The following is a 21273-nucleotide window of genomic DNA, read 5'->3' as shown; positions in this document are numbered from 1 at the left end:
TGTAGGGGCTGTTTGGATACCGCCGAATTTGCGGCAGGGCAGTCTGAAGATGAAGGGAGGCGAACAGGTTCTAAATGGTACATGGAAGCATGAACCTGCTCAAAACCCAGGGGGTCTACAGGACCAGCTGACATGGCAGCTTCCATTGGGATGAATGTAGGAAAGGAGGAAGAAAACTGAGGAATGAGAAAGAACGTAAATAAGTGAGAAAAAAGTAAGAAATAATGTGAGATAAGACTAAGCAAAGCAACTAAAGACACACAAAAGGAGAGAGTAAAGTGGAAAACAGATCAAGATAGCAGTGAGAGTCATTGAGTTGAGAATGAGAGTCATAGCCATGTAAAATTCACAGTCACTCAGATGAGTGAGGAGCTAAATACAGCGTTCCCATCATCCTGAGAAATCTAACAATATACAGTGACTTGATCTTAGATAACTAGACAACCTCAATAACTTTATAACACACTATTCTCATATACAAAACGCCATTTGTGCAAACCATTTTGTGTCAATAAAAGTCAATTCAAACACTTACAAATCTCATATCTTGAAAGAAAAACCACCGTTTTCAAATTTTTTTACTATGTTCTTACCTCAACTTAGACGAATTAATACATACCGATCTTTTCTCAATGCATGCACTTTTAATCTTTGTACAACGCCTCATGAATGTGTTAGCATTTAGCCTAGCCCCATTAACTCCTATGGTTTCAAACAGGGATGAATGTATAAGCCACCAAACACTTCCACGGTTTCCCTATTTAAAGACTGTTACATGAGTAGTAACACGAGTAAGTATGGTGGCATAAAATAAAACGTTTGTTTGGAGCCATAGGAATGAATGGGGCTAGGCTAAATGCTAACACATTCAAGAAACGCTGTCCAAAGACTAAAAGTGCACGCATTGAAAGAAGATAGGTATGTATTCATTCATCCAAGTTGAGGTAAAACATAGTAAAATATTGAAAAATGATTGTGTTTTTTTAAGGAATGTAACATACTATGATCACTATTTTATCACAGCTTAGCTGCAAAATCTGCACTTTAAACGCTATAAAGAGATATTCAAACGTTATGTTATCATCACAAATAAACTATATCAAGTAGCAATAAAGTCCACTTAGGCTGATGCTTAAGATGTGACGGTCTTTTTCAACTAAACGTCTCTCGGACTGATACAAGTTCACTCGAAAGCTCTTGGGAAGATAAAAGAGACTCTACAAACCAGGCTCTATAAATAGCCGTGACTGATAGAACCGCTCTTCATACACCGCAAATAACGTTTGGCTGAAAGCATTGCGCTAGTGTGTCCCTGTCTAAGGGCAGTCAACCCCCTTCCCATTCCTCACTTGACTTTGCAAACAGCTGCTAATTCTATGTAGGTTAGACATTTCTAAAAAAGAAATGCAGGCAAAAGGAACAAGCAATTTCTCAAGGCCCAATAACTTGAATAATACACAAAGCAAATAATACTATTGTTACATTATATCATATGAGCATCATGAAGGCATTAAGTATATTATAACTCTATTTTAAAGGAGAAAATCACTACATGCCTATACAATATCATCAGTATCTAGGTCACAAAAATGAAATAGTATTGTGATTCTTTAGGTTTAGCACTTCAAGTTATACACAACTGATACATTATGATCTTTTATTTGGTTTGTTTTATCTGCAATGCATAATATCTACATTGTTGGCTTATTCTGAGTTTAGATTTTGGTTGAATGATCATAATTTAATATATTTTGCCTACTCACAGATGTGTTCTGAATGGCGGTCAATGTTCTTGTTTTCCTAAAATATTTGTATGAAAAATTTAACTAACAATTTCTAAACAACATTAGTTTCTAAGCGAACTCTAACAGCATTATTTTTCCATAACCATGAATTACTAAGTTAACTCCATGTCCAACGATTACTAACAACTTTTCGATATCTTTACAACTCTGAATAAAGAGCAGCAGTTTTAGTACTCTCAGACAAAATACTTAGAACAAGAAGGAAAAGTAGTAAAGGAAGAAATAAAAGAAGAAATGAGGAAGGAAAAGACAAAGTAGTAACACATGTTCACTCACAGTAAGATGACAGGAGCTGTGCTGATTTTCCAAGTAGCTCGACTCTTGACAATCTCACTTTTAAGACTCTGATATCTACTAAAGGTCCCTCATCCTGAATGGCCACACCCATTCACTGAAAAGCTTGTCCAATGAGCTCACAGCATTAACATTTAAAATAAGTGAATGAACTGCTGTCAGCTGGTACCCCCCATAATCTGTATTTTGTCAGTGGTATGGCAGGAATGATCTCCAAGCCCATTGTTGCTGAACATTTAGGCAAGCAGCTGGAGTGTATCAATTTTTACATTATTAGTAAAGAGTATACCTGATAAAGTTGCCTAACACTTAAATACCCCGACCATTCAAAAACATGCAGACCTATTTATTATGAGCAAGTTTTTTATTTAAGATGTTTTAAGATGTTGCCGCTGAAACTATACCAGTCAACTTGCACTGACAAAATCAATAACTTGGTGACAAAGCAAAATAGAACTTAGACGACGATGTGGCCTTTACTTTCACGGCTTAAAAAGATCTGCTGGATACAGTATGGCCAAAGATATTTATATGAACAAGGTGCATCACTGGAATTAATATGAATGGGGGAGATTGGGGAAGATGGCCACTCTAGTCGCGCCTCCCAGTAAAAAGAGCCAATGGTCAACCATTAAAGAATAGAATCTTCTAGGAGAGGGACTTTGCGCAAAATCGGAAGGTCTTACTCAAACAAGACTCAGATTAGTGACGTGGCTTCCTTTAAAGGACATTGGTATGTTATTGTCAGGGTTCCCACTCGAAGCCAAATGTCAAATTTCCTGACTGTTCCCTGATTAAAAAGCTGAATTTTCATGATCTACGCTTGAGATGGCATAAGTCTGATAATATAGTGTAGTAGTGCTGTGAGTTTATAACAATGTTTGCTTAAATGCTTGAAAAATAAATAAACAATGCCAAGAAACGTCTTTTTAGATTGTAGTCCTGCTTGTAATCAGTCACAAAGCGGATTACATTTTGATTAATGCAAAATTATATTTAAAGCGACAAACAAAATCCCTGGTTTTCCATGACTTGGACAAAAAATATATAGGATTCCATGACACGAATAGACCTTTGAAAATTCCATGATATTACAGAAGTTCCTTGACCTGTGGGAACCCTGCATTGTGAAGGGGTGTTCCAGGAGTCTTTTATAAAAAAACTGATCTTGAGCGGTGACATTTTATCACACAAATCAACAAAAGGTTCCAAAGGTCGAATAGATCAATTGTGTGATGAACTGGTGAGAAGTGATACATGTAGGTCATTAAACTTGCATCAGTGAATGAATGTCATTTTTTGTCTAATGACACAAAAAGTCCAACAGTCAGGATGATGAACACTTTGAAAAAGAACCATCTGTTAAATCTAATGTTCAGGTATATGTATTTACTTATGGCGCTTTTCCATTGCATAGTACCTCATGGTTTAGTTTAGTTTGGGTCGGGTCAGCTCACCTCACTTTAGCGTGGTTAGCTTTTCCATTGAGTTAAGTAACACTTTGGAGTGGGAGGGATTATAGGCGTGTCGTTATATTTGCGCTGCCTACTGCTGTGACATCATACAAGTGAGAGCGTCATTGTAAATTCCCATTTATTTCTTTCTCAGTCCGCCACAACATTAAAATTGGCCACCACAAATAGATGTATGCTCATCGCGTTTATCCCTACCTCTGTCTCACATGACAGTTTCTGTACAAACATCCGTGGCGTCAGTAGTTGAACTGGGTCTTAAACGAAACCGTAGGGTACTATGCAATGGAAAAGCGCCATTAGTTGGGTTTATGTGCACTGTAGCTGTCTTTCAAACATTTGTGACCCTATCTGTTAAATCTAGGCTAAAGTCTCACAATCTAATAATGAGATTAGAAGCATCTAAGTAATCTTAAAAATGTTTAAGTGCAAAAATTATCCAGAAATATTTTTACATGTCCATTTAAATCCTTAGGATTTGCCTTTAGAATGAAATGGTCTATTATTACCATATTTGAAAGGGCCATGAAGCACAACACACTAAACAAGCTACACAAGGACTTCATAGAACAAATAAGACATCAGCCAGTTTTTAGGACAGTGAAAACAGCGTTACACAGATAAGTAAATTGTGTGAAAAAGGCCACGTTTTTCATGCGTGAAACATGAACACTTTATATTGCGCATTGTAAACACAAGTAAAGCTTCAAAAACACAGAAAGAACGGGACCTTTAAGCCTTTAGCATATAACGCTAACTCAGCAGTCACAACTTTTAACAACATTGTACCTAATTTAATGTTGGGAGTGTACATCTCGACTTTAACGTCACAGTCAGTGTTATGTTGAGATTGTCCTGTCTTTTGTATGCACGAGGTTTACATTAGAAGAGGAAACAATTGTGTTTGAGGCTAATGATATGTCATTACTATACAGAACTCTTAATATTCATCTTTGCCTAGGTAAATACAGTGTTCCATTCTACGGCTCCTTTAATCTTTGACATGGGCTTAGTCAAAGTACTCAAAATATCACGGTTCATTTTCATAGAATGCCACAAAAAAGCAGGGTCTTAACAGGCAGGGTCACATATTGTCTTTCAACAATCTTTTTAGTTTTGATGCTTTTTACTTCTGTAGATTGGACATGCAAGAACTTACTCTGTTAACTTTCTGTAGACTAGTTGTAGGTAGTGCTGCCAGTGTCTTGTAGTCCAGTTTCAATGGTCCAGTGTTCAAATTCTGTTGAAAAAATTTAAAAAAAAGAAAATAAATTAGATCTTTGTATGCATTTCATTTTCATACAGTAAACATAGCCACTTTACTTTCAATAGCAATAGCTGTCATTTTGACTTTTTAATCAACTTTGAGAAGAGCCTTCCTGCTCAGAAGTTCAGATTTTATCTATATTTCCAGTTTGTATTCAAGGGGATAATTGTTGTTCTTGTCCTGGAGCCCTACTGTGGGCCAAAGAGAGGGAGGGCATAAAGCCTCACCTCAGTTTCCTCCTCCAGCAAGCGAGTTGCCTCCTCACGCTCCAAGCGCATACGCTCCTTTACCAAAAGAGGGAGGGTAAGGACGAGGGTGGGGGGGGGGTTGCCAATCACACATTCATATGCATGATTTGCCCACACAAAGATGGACACACACATTCCAATGAAGGGAATGAGAGTTAGATGATAAATGAAGGGAACGTGAAGACCCATGAACGCATTTGGAGAAAGGGGGAATGGGATTGAATAAAATGTGATGTGGTGTTTGAAATGGGCAGCATTCAGAGGGGATTGGGAACAAAAGGATCAACAGAAAGAAAAGGACAGATCCACATAAAGTTAGTTAAAAGGCAAGTTATAAGGAAAATGTTTAAAGTTCAGATATTTGGAAATAGATATCATTTTAATAATAGATCATCAAAAAGGCATTTACAGTAGAAAAATCACTTACCACTTTTTCCATCTCCTCCCGTTCCCATTGTGATGTCTCTCTTGCCATCTCCACCTCCTGCAGAAAAGACCAGGCAAATTGGTTTAACTTTATTTCAATCCAGCCATTTGCTGGTATTGTGCTGTGTGATAAAGGCAGTGAATCTCACCTTCTGCATAATGTCAATTTCTTCAGGACTCATGTCTCTGTCTACTGATGAGATGCTTTCCAGGCTGTTCTTACGAACAATACCGGTGGCGAAAGGATTTGCAATAATGCCAGGGGATGCCTGAAAAAAACAAAACCAATCAATTTTACAGCATAAGTAATACAAATGTATAAAATTATTTGGAGAGCTTTACTGCATACCAAAACAGATCATATCTACAACTTCTAAGGGGGCTGAATAACTAGTGTTTACCTCCATCCCAGCAACATTTTTGGGGTCAAAGCCATCGCACACAAGCATGACCAGGGAATCACCGGAAGCACGCAGGACCCTCACTGCCTCCGTGTGTGTCATACCCAGCAGACTGTTGTTGCTCACCTCAAGAATACGCATGCCTACCAGCAGCCGCCCATCTCGTGCTGCTGCGCCACTGGAGCTCACCTACACAAAACGATTGAAAAACAGATCAAGGACTTGCTAGTTAAAATATTACACTTAACAATTAGAACAGTAACTTAAAGCATTTTGGTCATATACTTAAACTATGTACCTCCTTAAGTGATGCATGCTTACCTTGGAAATAAAGATGCCTTCATCTGTGGGGTCAAAGGGGTTGCCTGCATGCCCTTTAGCTCCGCCCCTAATGCTGATGCCTAGCTTTTCTCCAGGCAGCTTGTTAATGACAATCTCCTAAATAATGACACATGAGAAGTTATGAATTAAATGCCACTTAAACGTTTTAAACGTGTAAAAATGTAAAATTTGATTTAGAACATCACCCAAACACAAAAGCTAAAGAGCAAGTTTGATATTTGATATATCCGATTATAGCCAGTAAAACTGTGGCATGTTATACATCCATGGATAAAGATCACTTGATTAATGGCTACCATACTGTACTGCGTTTTTTCTATATATAATCAAACATTTAATTGTTTTACTTTCTAGTAACAAATAATCGCAAACCTGCATGCCAGGGGGCGAGGGATCTCTGCGCACTAGCATACGAATCTCCTGTTTGTTGGAGAGCAGGGCCTTTACAGCTTCCTGATGCGTGGCATGTCGCAGGTCAATGGAGTTTACCTCCAAAATACGATCACCCACACGTAACCCACACTGAGAGGCCAATCCATTAGGAATAACCTGCACAATACATAAAAGCAACCAAAGAGAATTAAGGTATAGGTTACTATGACAACAAATCATGCAATTAATTGTCCAAGAAATGTCTTCTTAAAAGATATATTTTACCTTTGATATGAACACTCCTGGCTCATTGATTCCAAAGGGGTGGCTGGCATGGTCGCTACCCCCAACAATGCTCAAACCCAGTGGACCGCCTGCTTTAATCAGTGTCACTTCCTGTTCAGCCAGGAAATACAAAGCAGCTTATTAATGTTACAATTGGAAAGACAGCATGATGTTAGAATTGAAATAAAAAGAAACAAAAAATAAAAAATATTCAGTGGACAAATAATGACTAATTAAAATACTTTATTATACTTTAATTGGGTTATCAGAACAACTAAAAATATCATAAGAACTTTGTATACTACTTCTTGTAATGTCGAGTCTATCCAAATGTGAAGACCACATAACCTCATAAAAAACACGGATATGGATCATTAAAATCACATTAAAAACACAATCCTAACACAATACACCCAACTAGGCACTATTCATACCATGCACCATTTTAGCTGTTGAGCAAGGCATTAAAACAACAAAGCCATTATGAGAATCAATTTCGGTATTCATCATATTTAAAACCTTCATATTGATTTTGGAAATGCTTCATTTCTAACATTTGTGACCCTGGACCACAAAACCAGTCATAAGGTTGACTGTTTGAAATTAAGATTTATACATCATATAAAAGCGGAATCCATTCAGCCGATGTCCAGGTCTGGCGGTACCACTTTTAGCATAGCTTACCATAATCCATTGAATCTGATAAGACCATTAGCATTGCGCTCAAAAATAACCAAATATTTTTCCTACTTAAAACTTGACTTCTATAGTTACTTCGTGTACTAAGACCGACAGAAAATTTAAAGTTGTGATTTTCTAGGCAGATATGGCTAGGATCTATACTCTCATTCTGGCGTAATAATCAAGGACTTTGCTGCCATAACATGGCTACAGGAGGTGCAATAATATTACGCAGTGCCTGAAAATAGTCCCCAGCTATAGAAAGTTACCAAGTGGACTATCTTCAGGCAGTGTGTTATGTCATTGCGCCTGGTGCAGCCATGGTACTAATGTTACCCTTTAACATCCTAATGATTTTTGGCATTAAAAATTAATTGATCATTTTGACCCATTCTATGTATTGCTGGCTATTGCTACAAATATACCCATGCAACTTATGACTGGATTTGTGGTCCAGGGTCACATTTATAGGGTCCAGCTCTCACCTCAATGGGGTACTCATCTTCCATGGGGCAGCTTAGATGGTTTCCCAGAAGCTCATCACCTCCCTCCTCTTGCTCAGGTGAGTCAGACGGCTCTGGAGGAGGGGGGGAATGAGGGCGTGTTCGAGGGGAGGCGCCCCCTGCACTGGCCTGGTCCCGATCGACCAGTAGGGTGATGGTGGGGGAGGTGCCAGTAAGCAGCGCTACTGCCTGGTCATGCCTGGCCTCTGTCATGTCTACACCATTGATCTGAAGTGACAGCCAAACACCAGAGGTGAGGAAGAGTCAGAAAGAGATGGGGCGCCCAGAACGGGCAAAGAAAGCCCCATGTTGAGTTAGACAAGATTTACTGGTTTATAAACTGATGCATGTCAGTGGAGTTTCTGTAAAACCAATGACGTTTCAGGTGTGTTAAAATGCCCAGGTGTTAGTTGGGAAAAATGTTACTGTGCAGTTGGCACTGGATAATTCAAAACTAAAGCACATATTATACGCTCATGCCTTTCAGTGGTTGTAAGGGTGGCCCAGCTTAACCAACATATTTGACTATAAAACCATGGGGTTTTGGTGTAAATCATGCATGAAGCTTAAAAAGCTTAGCTGTGCCATTAAACGGTCATACAGTGATAAAGTGAAAGACAAAAAGGAAACAATAGGAAAAAGAGGAAAGCTGGAGATGCTTTAGGTAGAAAATCACTTAATGTGTGTTAGAGAAAAGACAAAAAAGCAGCCTTATTACAAAATCTAACACAGCTTGTCAAATATCTAATCAAACTATGGAGGCATTTTGAATATACATGGATAACTCCATAATACTCCAGGAGTTTATTAGTAGACATAAACTGTGGTCAGTTGTGAATTCACCAACATGAAGCAAGGACCAATCTTAATGGGAACTCTAAATCCTGCTCTTAACCAGATAGTACACCCAAAAATTAAAATTGTGTCATAATTTACTCACCCCCAAGTTGTTCTAAACATGCATTAATTTCTTTGTTCTGCTAAACACAAATTAAGATGTAAATAACCTGGGGCCCCATTCACTTCCACAATATTTATTTTTTCTACTATGGAAGTCAATGGTGGCCCAGATCTGTTCTGGTTACAAACATTCTTCAAAACATCTTTCTTTGTATTCAGCTAACTAAGAAACGTATGCAAAAACTTAAAGGTGACATAGAATGATTGAACAGGATATTTATTCTTGTTCTGTGATGTGACATGTAGACAATTTTTTTTGTTTGGGTCTGTAATGCCTTAGACGCTTCCTAAAAACCTCTCTCAGATAGCTCTATTAGGGTGTGCGATTTTAAACAAGTGGTTTTGCACCTATTTGGCTCCCCCTACTGGCCTAACTTGCAATCTCATTACTGATTGGCTGACTTTGCTGCCACTCAAAAAATGTAGCCAATTATTTTAAAGTGGAGGGGTAGTGAGATGCCTGTGATGTCATAAGCATCAGTTTTTCAGATTGGGCCGTTTTCTGGCTGACCTTTCTAAAAGAGGAATTTCTATGAGACTGAGATGTTTAGCATGTCTAGCACTTTCTGTATGTTCGTGAATGCGGGTAGACTACCATTATTCAACAAAGACAAGGTAAAAATGGTTTTTCATTCTCTGTCCCCTTTAATGTTAAGTAAATTATGACAAAATTTTCACTTTCGGGTGAACAACTACTTTAAATTATGAACCAGTATACATGGCTCATGTCTTGTTGTTTGTTTCTTTAAAACAAAGAAGAGGCCAATGTGTAATGTTAACTTACTATCTACACCTATCAAGTATATTACTAGAAAGTCTATTTTTCATTTGTGCTAACTGTGTTTAGCAACAGGAACTTCCACCAGGGTGACAAACAGAGGTCAGCACTGACCATTCAGTACCGGCGCTTACCACAGGGTAAAAGAGCAGCAGCTGCTATAGTAACCCATGCAGTTACCGTGACAGCAGACCCCCAGAACAAGCCAAAAACCTCCCATCACCACACCCGACACCAAGCAGGCAAGTAGTTTGTTAGTGTATACCCATGCAGGAACAAAGGGAGAGAAAGCAACAGCTCGAAATAGAGAGAAAGTGTGAAAAACAAGTGCCATGGCCAGTGATGTTTTCAGGAGAGCAGTGCACAGTCACATCATTTCATCATCAGATGTTGTAATGCTTAGTAGGAAGCAGAAAGGTTATGGCATAAAAGCACACAGTGGAAAACAAAGCAAAGATTGCTCCTTTACTGAACTCATACTGTAAGCTGGATAAAAACAATGCTGAGGCTATGAGAAAACTAATTAGGATTTATAACAATGTTAAATTAACTTAATTCAATTTATCTAATACACTCTGATGGCCATCTACTATTTACCTACAATCAGTTAACTGTCCTTTATCTAGTTTAGAGAGAGATGGACTCACTGATATGACTCTGTCTCCCACTTCTAAGACGTTGTCTCTGTGTGCAGCACCTCCTTCAGCAATACGAGAGATGAAGATTCCCTAAAAGTGAAGCAAAAGAACAGTCAGTCAACAGTACTCCCAAATAAATCTTCTTTATAAGTAAACTGTCTAGTAAAGTCCTCGATATTAGCTGTAAATGTTTGCGTTTTAAAGAGACGAGCAGTGAAATCATGAAGAACAGGACTGAAAACTATACTGACATCACATGCTGTGCCCTATATTACACAGCTGGTCAACTGCGCTCGAGGCTCTTGTATACTGTATGTTAAAGCTGTGACTGTGTCAGCTGACCCAACTTACAGGAAGACCACAACCCTGCTGACCTTAGCCTAAAATTACCTGCTCTCCTTTAACAGACCATTACATTGCCAAATGAAGAGTCATGTAAAACCAACAATGTGTAAAAACGTATTTCGAACACCTAAGCATTAAAAGGCCAATGTTTCTTGAAGTGCACCTATTTTATTGCCAAAAAACAACGTTATTTGTGTGTTTGGTATAATACAATGTGTTTGAGTGGTTTGTGGTTTAAAAAAACCACATTATTTTCACATACCACAAATTTAGTAGCTCCAGGTTTCCCTCTTTTCCTTAAACACACTGATTTTGTATAAAACTCAATCGATTTTAACTCTTTCACCGCCATTGACGAGATATCTTGTCAATTAAGAGAAAACGCTTCCCCGCCAATGACGAGATTTTCCGTCTTTCCGCAATACCGCTATTATCTACCAGGTGGTGCCCTTCCGCAACTTTTTAAACCTGGAAGTATTGCCCTATGGCAAGCGGTTGCATGTCCGTGTGTGTTTTTAAGATCGCTCTGAATGGGATCTCTATGAAAAGTCCGTCACAAAAATGGAATTATCTCTGCTTTTTGCTCAAAATGTGGTGTTTTTGCAGAAACCTACCCATATTCAAAAGCTGATTACAAAAGAACCACTGAAGGTAGGATGAAACGTTTTTTTTTTTTTGAAAGCAGAGGGTCTGTTCTTTCATTTGGTATATTATATGTTTATATATTTAAAGAAGAACATTTTCTGGAAGGCATTAAACTTTGGTGAAAATCATGAAAAACGCTGGCGGGCAACTTTTTTTAAAACGCTGGCGGTGAAAGAGTTAAAAGCGTTGTGTCCCTGATTGGCCAGCTAATCTTTACATTGTGATTGGCCTGAATACCTCTGACGTCGGCCGAAAATGTGACGCTTCTTACCATGTTTGAAAGTTTCGCTCACAATGCAATGCTAACAGGAGTTAACTTGCAGGCTGTGAGTCAAAGCGGGAGGAATTATGAAAATGTCGTTCTTGTCTACGTCAAAAGGCCCAGGATGTAAACTGTTGCCTACAATCCATGTGTTTGTTGTAGTCATAGAAAAGAGATTTATGTTGGAGACGATAACTCATGTCTTGTTTATTTTGGGTATGTACCTTGAATCGGACCATAGTTGCTCTTGAAGGCTCAATCGTTGCTAAATTGTAAATATTCAAAATCCTTGTCTTGATGTGCAATTTGAATGCTGCATGCCGAAGACTCAAATTTAGCAAAACAATTTACTTGTTAGTAAAAAGCAAACAGGTATGTAAGCAAAAGAACCAATACTTTTAATAACTCTCCACAATGTGTGTACATGTGGAAATGTGTGACTGTCTCCTTGTGTGTGTCGAAAGATAGAGGGCAGTATCATGTGTGTCTGCAGCGGAGATCCAAAAATACTTCATCCAACCGCCGGCCTCTAATCTAAAGGCCTATCAGGTGTCAACCCCTGTAATTCTAATCATCGTTGCCTTGGTGAGCCATCCCAGAAGTGTGATGATAGAGTGCCCGGCAGAGGCTTAACAGTGAGAGTTTATAAACGGTTTAACAGAAAAAGTATGGACTGAGTTCAGGTACACTGACACTGCAGAACTTGATACCAAACAATAAACACCATAAAAACATTCAACAGAAGTGACAAGTATATATATATATATATATATATATATATATATATATATATATAAAACAATCAACAATTTCAGAAACAAGAATGCTTACCGTGTCTCCTACTCTGTACGGTGTTGACCCTTTCCCTCCAGCAATACTGAACCCTAAACCTTTATCGTTGCGGATCAGACAGGTGGCTAGTCGCTGACAGGGTCCAGTGGTAACAGCGGGTGATCCAGGCTCTAGATGGAAAGGAAGCCCACTGGACCGTCTCTCCCGAGGGAAATAGTCATCTTCGGGTCGTAGTGGCGTGGTGGTGATGGCATTCTCCGGTTCCACCATGCGTTCCCGCAGGACAGTCATAACCACAGCTGACCCCGAGTTACGCAGGGCCTCGACAGCTGTGTGATGCTCTGCTCCGTGCAGGTCCACACCGTTTACCTGACATGAGGGAAGGAAGAAGAATTTAAAATTGGCATAAATGACTGGTTTTGTAAGGAGCATCATTTTTGGAGAGTACAAAGAGGCCACCAAATGAAAATCATGGAAACAGTGGTCAAAGATGAAGAAATAATATCAAGCAATTGTACAGATGTTCACCTCAAGGAGTTTGTCTCCCACTTTGACCCCAGCACGGGCTGCAGGGCCCTCTTCTGAAACTCTAGAGATGAAGATACCCTAAAAAGGAGGACATGTGCACAACATTAAAATAATGTAAACTCTCTCTTTCTCTTCAGAGTAAATCAAATCAAGTGAAAACCAATGAAATTGTACCTCATCATCACCCTTGTAAGGTGTAGATCCTTTCCCCCCTGCTATGCTGATGCCTAAACCACCAGTCTGCCTTAAAATGGACAGGGTCATCTACAAACAAAGCAAAGAAATCAGACATTCACAGACATAGGTGGTACAAAGCCCCTTAAAAAAGAAAAATTATTACTTTAACAAAATATAAGCTATTGACAACACAAAAACGGGTCAAGTACAGTAGGTGGAGCAAAACTGGGGGCAAAGGTTTTCATGCAGTGCATGCTTGTTTAGAAAGGCGGTATTAATATTATGACTAATGATGTTTATTGTCCCAACCAGCAGCCTTTTATGTTTAACAATATTACTAATTACTATTGAATCATTATAAGAGACAACGCAGAGACTGTTTTAGACTGAACTAAAAGACTTTCTATAAATGATACATTTATGTTAAGCTGACAACCTCATGGCCATGTGAATGCCTTATAAACGGTTCATTTCTCAAGTGTGGACTATAAACACTTTAAGGAAAACTTGCAAATATTTTTTGTGTGAAAATTTGCTTTGATAAAAATTCTTGTTTCAAAACTGCATTAAAACAAAATTGCAAGAAATTAAAGCTGTTTATCTTACACCGGAGAAAAAGCTACACTGTCAGACACAATGGTCCCTAGCTGTCACTGGGACATTACAGTACCCTTTAAAAATGTCCTTATATGTACCATTTAGGTACAGACATGTATACATTTGGAACTAGCACGTACATTTGAGGTACCAATATGTACTCTTTGGTTCCAATTTGTACCTCAGAGGCACTAATATGAACTCTTTAGGTGCACAGGTGTTCTTTTTAAAGGATTTTGCTTCAGTAACAGCTAGGGACAATTTTTTTTCAGACTTCAAATGTAAAGGGTAAACATTTAAGGTAGTAAATAGGTGTTTAAAAAAAAAAAAATGAAAATAATAGTAAAATAAAAGTCAGAAACAAATTAAGCCTTTACATGACCTTATATGTGGCAGGTTAAGCATAATTGTACAGGCACTCATTGCCAGATCAACTGATTTAACACAATTACTCTTTAATTTAAACAGATCACCAAACTACCATGAAAATAAGTCAACACCTCATAAAAATCAAGGAGAAAAGGCAGCCACTATTGGGACAGAACATCAAGTGGCTGTTTTCTGGCAAATATATATTTATTATACATATTCATATATGAATATACATTTTTAAGTGGATAAAAAAACAAGAACTATATTGTATGGCGGAAGAGCACTTAGTTTGGAGCACTTTAACCTCGGCACACAGTAACATCATCACTCTTGACTGCTCCTCTTCTCACTTAAATTTTCGTCAACATCACTGCGCCCAAGGTCAAAGTGCTGCAAACCAAGTGCTCTTCTGCCATACAATATAGTGTTCATTTTTTTATCGGCTTAAAAAATTGCCACATTTTATTTTGTGCCACCATAATTACTCGTGTAACTACTCATGTAACAGTCTTTAAATAAGGAAAACATGGAAGTGTTTGCTGGGTTCTAAATTCATCCCTGTTTGGATCCTAAGGAATGAATGGGGATAGGCTAAATGCTAACACATTCACGACGTGCTATACAAAGATTAAGGGCATGCATTGAGTAAAGATAGGTTTGTATTAATTCTTCTAAGTTGAGGTAAGAACATAGTAAAATATTGAAAAACGGTGGTGTTTTCCTTTAAGTTACTCCACATCTAGTTGAGAAATGCAGTTCTGAACAAAATTATGGACTAAATGAGAGGTTCAAGACAAATTCATTTTAAATTTTCCATTTATTTTCATAAGATCAAATAAAAAACACAGAAAAACCCTACAAAATATACTGTACATCGGAGGACAATTTAACCCAAAAGTACTGACTGTTAAGGTGAGTAATGCTTGTATGAAACATGTCATGCTGTAATATACCTAAAAGTCACAAAAAGAATAAGCACTGTGGGTGTTGTTTTATGCAAGTGATGAGATGGACTAGATGTGGCTGATTCTACTTTAGCAAGCCATGCAAAGTGGGCATGATGACAGAGCAGATGGGAAATACAACATGTGAGGGAAAAGAGAATAATGTTCTGGGCCAAAAGAAGAGCACTTCATTATTTTAAAGTGTGCGTATCTGTGACAAGCGTAAATAAATGCTTAACTGCATTCAGAAGGTGCAAAATAAGCTTGCTAATTTATCTAATTCTAGCTGTTGGTTGTTAATAAAGTTTAAATAGAACAGACTATTCATTTTTTTAAAGAAATTATTTTATATTAACTGCAAACATGAAAACCAGGACATAAACTTTTAATAAGCAACATTGAAAACAAAATGACCAATGACAAGATTATAACTATAAAATGTTCTGCTTTACAAAAAACAATATTTTGTCTGGTTAATTTTTCTGTTTTTCAGAGATATAAAATCTCACTGCAGCCTTTTCTACTTAACTATATTCAAGTTTTTTTGGCAACTAGAACAGAGACGTTTAAAGGTCAAGGACCCCTTAATAGAAATAGAGGAGCAGGGACCCCCAGTACATGTATTAAATTAAGACTGGCTTTACATCCTGTGTTGTTATAGTTACGTAACAGAGATAATAATAAATGATAAAAAATTGTTTGCATACTACTTAACATTTTAACTGAATATAGTTTTTATAGGAATGCCATGCTCTTCATTATAATCAAGTTAAACATTTTATTATTAGCCTATTAATGCATTTCTGTTTAAGGAGAACCCCTGGTGGTAATACGAACCTCGAGGGTCTCCGGACCCCTTGCTGAAGATCCATGATTTGATTAAACATCCATTCTGAATAAACAATACTGGCGGGTCTATACTGATACGTAATGATGTAAATTATTGATAAATTAAAGTCTTGTTCATTTTAATCAGACATAGCAGACACACCTGAAAAATTATGCTTCAAAAAATACACATTTTATTAGCTTATATTGCTTCTGGGCCACAGAACCTGACACAGGAGAAGACGATTGGGGAAAAAAGTGCAACAAATAATAAATAAATAAATGATAAAACAGAAGGCGGTAGACACTGCAGTGGAACCTAGTTTGGATTAAAGACTGGCAAGCGTCAAAAATTATAAATCTGAATTTTGTGAAAGTATAGAGGACAATATTATCTGAGTTCAAGTTTTATTAAACCTGAAATTTTTTCAACAACCGAATGTGTTTAAGTACAGGTATCACACGATTGGAATACCCAAATCTGATTGGTTGAAGCAGTGATGGATGATCATTGCTCAAAATATAATTATGCCCATATATTTGTGAACAAGTGAGACAACAAACAACTCATTCGGGCCTAAATCATAAAATAAACTCATTCAGGATTATATAGGACCCCTGTTAAGAGTTTATTTTGCTGTAATGATGAGTACATGAACCTTGACAGATGCACTACGCCACATCTTTTTCTCCAAACACAGGTTCCATCACAGCAGTGGTTTATACGTGTTAGTCAGCGTTTTCCTATTGGGTTTAGATTAGTGAAGGGATTTTCTGGTGGGCGGTGATTTCCTAACCTGCAGGTGAATGAGTGAGTGAATAATCAAAAGAGAGGGAAAGCGAGGAAGAGAGCGGAAGTTCGGATGGAAAGAGAGTAGGTACAGACCTCTTCCTCCTCAATTCGAGCAGGCTCAATCAGCAGATTATTGACTTGATCAAATGACACCCCCTGTTAGGACAGGAACCAGCGAGAGGGCATGCAGATTAGTCAGGCCAAAATAAAAAAGCTGTATGACTGGAAATTAAAATACATAAAACAAACATTCACACAGTTGACTGAACGACACACACACAACCCACACTAAAAAGGATTCACACATCACCAAAGACACACACCTAGGCAGAATAGCACACACCACACACCCAACAGTAAGACAGGCCAACTCCCATACCACTGTATTAAAGACTGTGTTAAGAAAAAATCTTTTTTGATTAGTACTGTAATGACTATATTAAGAAACAAAACCATATTCCTGTTTCACAGGTTAGTAAGCAGGCCTTGTATTTACCTTAAAGTTTCAAAGATGAACATTTTGGAAAGCTGTTTTTGGCTAAAGCATTTAATAAAACAGCATTTAAGATTACAGTGTCTATCGATTGTATCCCATGCATTTAACAACAAAATCAACACTAAATATTCTGAAATGGCAAAACATAATTTTACATCTGAAAGAAACAACCAGAGGTATTTGTTGCCATTTTTAACTCCAGACAAATCCTTAGTCAGTTAGTGTTATAACACATAGATATATAGACAATTACAATATTAGCAATTACCCACATCTAACTGTCAATATTCACACAGGAGCAGTCACACAATTGCCTGCCTAGTCAAACTTAAGAAAACATGCACACACAAGCCCTGTCATTCAACCATCTAGTAACAGAAACCACACACACACACACACACACACACACACACACACACACACACACACACACACACACACACACACACACACACACACACGCATATCCAAACACACGTAAATGCACAAACGCACACACATGCGCAAAAACACGCATATCCAAACACACGTAAATGCACAAACGCACACACATGCGCAAAAACACGGCCACAAACACATGCACATGTGCGCAAAAACATGCATGTATGCGCATGCAAACACACACATGCAAGCACGCAAATACACTCATGCATGCACTCACTCATGCACGGCACGCACACACTCACTCACTCACTCACTCATGCACTAACACACAAGCTCGCTAACACATCCAAACACATGCAAAGTCACGCAAACACACACACATGCATAGTCACACACCTACACATGCGCAAACACACACACACACGCGCATACCCAAACGCACACCCACAAACACTTGCACATGTGCGCATGTACACACAAAATCACTCGCGCAAACACACTCATGCACGCGCGCACTAACACACAAGCTCGCTAAACACATGCAAACACACGCACACTCAAGCAAACGCACACCTACGCATGCGCAAACACACACTCAAGCAAATGCACACCCATGCACGCGCAAACACACAATTCTGAATAAAAAGAATGAAATTTGCTACGAATAAAACCCTCATGTCATCTTGGTTGGTTAAATTCTCAAAAGACAAATACTAGATTTTTTTCTACTATACATTTTATTATAGTCTGATTTAATTATACCTAATAAGGCATCATGAATTAATGTACTGATGTTAATCCTGTCAAGTATGATCAGCTTAAGACATACACACACAGAAACACACACATATACACACACACACACAGTTGTGAAAAGGTTGGCAAAGGCAGTGTGCACTAATCTCCCAGGCAGCAGAAACAGCAAATAATGATTATGAGAGGCAAGAGTGGTTCTCAATGGGGCGGAGTCAAGCTGTGGAGGAGGAGCTAACATGTAGCAAAAGGGTGGGGCAAAACAAAGGGAGCAGCTTTATAATTTGGGGTTTTGCTCTTTCAATAAGAGCTGGAAATGAGATGAAAGCTCTTTTTTGAAAGCAACGTTTTAATTCAGCTCCGAAGGCAGTGTCTATTGTACAAGCAAAAGTAACTGTTCACTCAAATAACCCAAAGGCTTAAAAGTGGATGTGGAGAAAATGAACAAAACTGCTACATTTGCATTTTGAACTAAAACTATTTTATAGGTGCATGTTTAATATAATACCTTGACCCTATAAACTGTCCAAATCTGAATTCTCTGAGCTTTCTTACCTTCACAGGCTGCAAAGACGAGTTCATATGACTCAGCCTGCTGTCTTCTAGTTCAGCTGTTTCTAGTCTGTGCTGAAATGGAGTACTGCCTGTTACTCCATCGTCCTCCACTTCTTCGTCCTCCTCATCATCTCTCTCTTCCTCAGGAGTGTGAGCAGAAGGTGAGAGGCCGTCATGGCTGAAACCTTGCAGCAGGGCGGCAACAGCCTCTGGCTTGGGCAGCTTGGTGATCTTGAAGTGCTTTTTGTAGTGTGGCGTGTCTTTACGTATAAGCCGCTGTTTCTCGGCAGGGTGGGGAGGCGTTCGAGAGTCCTCATCGCTCCCATCGTATTCATCAACTTCGTTGTCATCGTCGTCTTCATCATCGCCACCACGGATGATGGGCTCTTCAGCAAAGTGCACAGTGGGCTGAGAGGAGGTAGACAAGGGCAAATTTGATTTAACTGTAATATTAAATGACCTTTAGATTTACCTGTAGGATACACTCATTTACAAGGACTGTGTTCAACAAACTGTAAATGACTGTACAGCTCACCTCAGTATATTCCACCTCCATCTCATCAAGCTCCTCCTCCTCTTGACCATGTCCATGATTGGGCACCATCCCTGTACTGTTCACTCCCCGCCTCTCATCCTGAGAAGTTGCTGAGGCAGTGCTACTGGATGCCTGAGAATCATGACTTTGATTGGACAGCCCACTTAACCGCTTTTCCTGTGAGCAACCAACCACATATAACAAAATACACATTTAGCAGTTTGTATGAATCGAAATGATGCCCAATGTTTTACTGTTCCTTTAAATGTAAACTTATTTGTATGTATGACCTCAGATTCTGGGGACCCCAGCTCTCCGTCTGGCTTGGCTATGTAAGGCTCATTTCTTCTGGCTTCAATTACGTTCTTCATCACCTTCAACTCGCTGGGATGTGGCGTGGCTCTCCTCTGAAGACCCTGCTGGTTCACAAACACCCCAGACAGTCCATATTATACATTCACACATTTCATAACATGTAAACAGTGCAAACTGCAAGCCTACATTTCTATACTCACCCTCTTCTCTGCTGCCTCATCATCTTCCTCTTCATTTTTAGCATCATCCCTGAACTGAATGACTGATACGCGATTCAGATTTGTGTCTGTTGGCCAGGTCTCATCAACACTCCGTTCAAGCAAATTCTCTGAGAAAGCGAAAGAAGTCATGAGGTATCTCAAATGTATAACTGTGGCTGGCCGCTTGCCATGCCCTTTAAATGGTTTTCCTTTTTTGTGGCATTTACTCAAAGTAAGGTGAGACAACTATAACTTAGGACAGCAAGCGTGCCTTACCGAGACTGGATGAAGGCTGCTGGGGAAGCAAGTAACAAGTGAGAACTTTTTCTCCAGTCCGCTCATCATCCTCTGTCTGGAACTTCAGCATGGGCTGAGACTGGTTTTCTGCCAGCCACATGGCCTTCAGGTTTAGGTTAGCTAATGCGAACGGCAAGTTCTGCAGCCTGAGAAAAGGAGTAAAACGTGGGGATGGATTCAGGTAAGGAAGATAAGTTGAAGCATCAAATAGTATTCAGCTCAGCTACATGGCTGGTAGTAACAGGGTTACCAGAAACAATTCCTGAAATCCTAGACATTTCTCACCTGTTGCCTGCCACATCCAGCACGTGTAATTCAGTGGCATTGCCGAGCTCAGCAGGTAGTTTACCCAATCGGTTATCTCTGAGAGAGAGCACATTCAGACCGACACATCCTCCCAGCTCAGCGGGCACGCTGCTTAAACGGTTTCGGTCCACATTTAAGTTGGTCAACCTTTTAAGCTTCCCAAGAGAGCGAGGCAGAGACTAAAAAAATAAAAGATAAACATTACAGGCTATATTTTCAATGACACTATGGCCTGGATTTAAAGACAAGGCTTAGCTAAAGCCAGGACTATACCTTAGTTAAGGGACATTCCACTTTTTTTTTAAATATGCTCATTTTCCAGCTTCTTTAGAGTTAAACATTTGATTCTTACCGTTTTGGAATCCATTCAGCTGATCTCCGGGTCTGGTGTTACCACTTTCAGCATAGTTTAGCATAATCCATTAAATCTGATTAGACCATTAGCATCGCACTAAAAAATAACCAAAACGTTTCGATATTTTTCCTATTTAAAACTTGATTCTTCTGAAGTTAGATCGAGTACTAAGACTGACGGAAAATGAAAAGTAGTACACGATGTAACTACAGAAGATTTTTTTTTTAAATAGCAAAAATATCTTTGGTACTCTTTGGTAATTTTTTTGCGCAATGCTAAATGGTCTAATCAGATTCAATGGATTATGCTAAACTATGCTGAA

General features: G+C 38.7%; 1 protein-coding gene across 17 annotated transcripts in view; it reads right to left on the bottom strand.

The window, feature by feature from the left end:
- The window catches only part of scrib (scribble planar cell polarity protein), a 93550-nt gene that overhangs the window by 17631 nt on the left and 54646 nt on the right, over window positions 1–21273 (bottom strand). For 13 of the 17 annotated variants that reach the window (XM_065289346.1, XM_065289353.1, XM_065289357.1 and 10 more), the window contains exons 10-29: window positions 20576–20775; window positions 20270–20436; window positions 19994–20121; window positions 19769–19897; window positions 19479–19655; window positions 18944–19351; window positions 16849–16911; window positions 13219–13308; window positions 13045–13122; window positions 12556–12885; window positions 10482–10562; window positions 8079–8324; window positions 6913–7023; window positions 6628–6804; window positions 6235–6351; window positions 5914–6102; window positions 5662–5781; window positions 5514–5570; window positions 5066–5122; window positions 4731–4811 (exon numbers count right to left, since the gene is read on the bottom strand). In XM_065289346.1, the coding sequence (XP_065145418.1) occupies window positions 4731–4811; window positions 5066–5122; window positions 5514–5570; window positions 5662–5781; window positions 5914–6102; window positions 6235–6351; window positions 6628–6804; window positions 6913–7023; window positions 8079–8324; window positions 10482–10562; window positions 12556–12885; window positions 13045–13122; window positions 13219–13308; window positions 16849–16911; window positions 18944–19351; window positions 19479–19655; window positions 19769–19897; window positions 19994–20121; window positions 20270–20436; window positions 20576–20775 (3006 nt within the window). The remainder of the gene's footprint in view (window positions 1–4730; window positions 4812–5065; window positions 5123–5513; window positions 5571–5661; window positions 5782–5913; window positions 6103–6234; window positions 6352–6627; window positions 6805–6912; window positions 7024–8078; window positions 8325–10481; window positions 10563–12555; window positions 12886–13044; window positions 13123–13218; window positions 13309–16848; window positions 16912–18943; window positions 19352–19478; window positions 19656–19768; window positions 19898–19993; window positions 20122–20269; window positions 20437–20575; window positions 20776–21273) is intronic. The other 4 variants (XM_065289347.1, XM_065289351.1, XM_065289352.1 and 1 more) reach the window with 4 other exon arrangements.

This window comes from Paramisgurnus dabryanus, chromosome 2, assembly GCF_030506205.2.
Source record: "Paramisgurnus dabryanus chromosome 2, PD_genome_1.1, whole genome shotgun sequence".
Lineage (NCBI taxonomy): Eukaryota > Metazoa > Chordata > Actinopteri > Cypriniformes > Cobitidae > Paramisgurnus > Paramisgurnus dabryanus.
The sequence above is the reverse complement of the archived record's forward strand: the minus strand, read 5'-3'. Positions and strand labels throughout refer to the sequence as shown.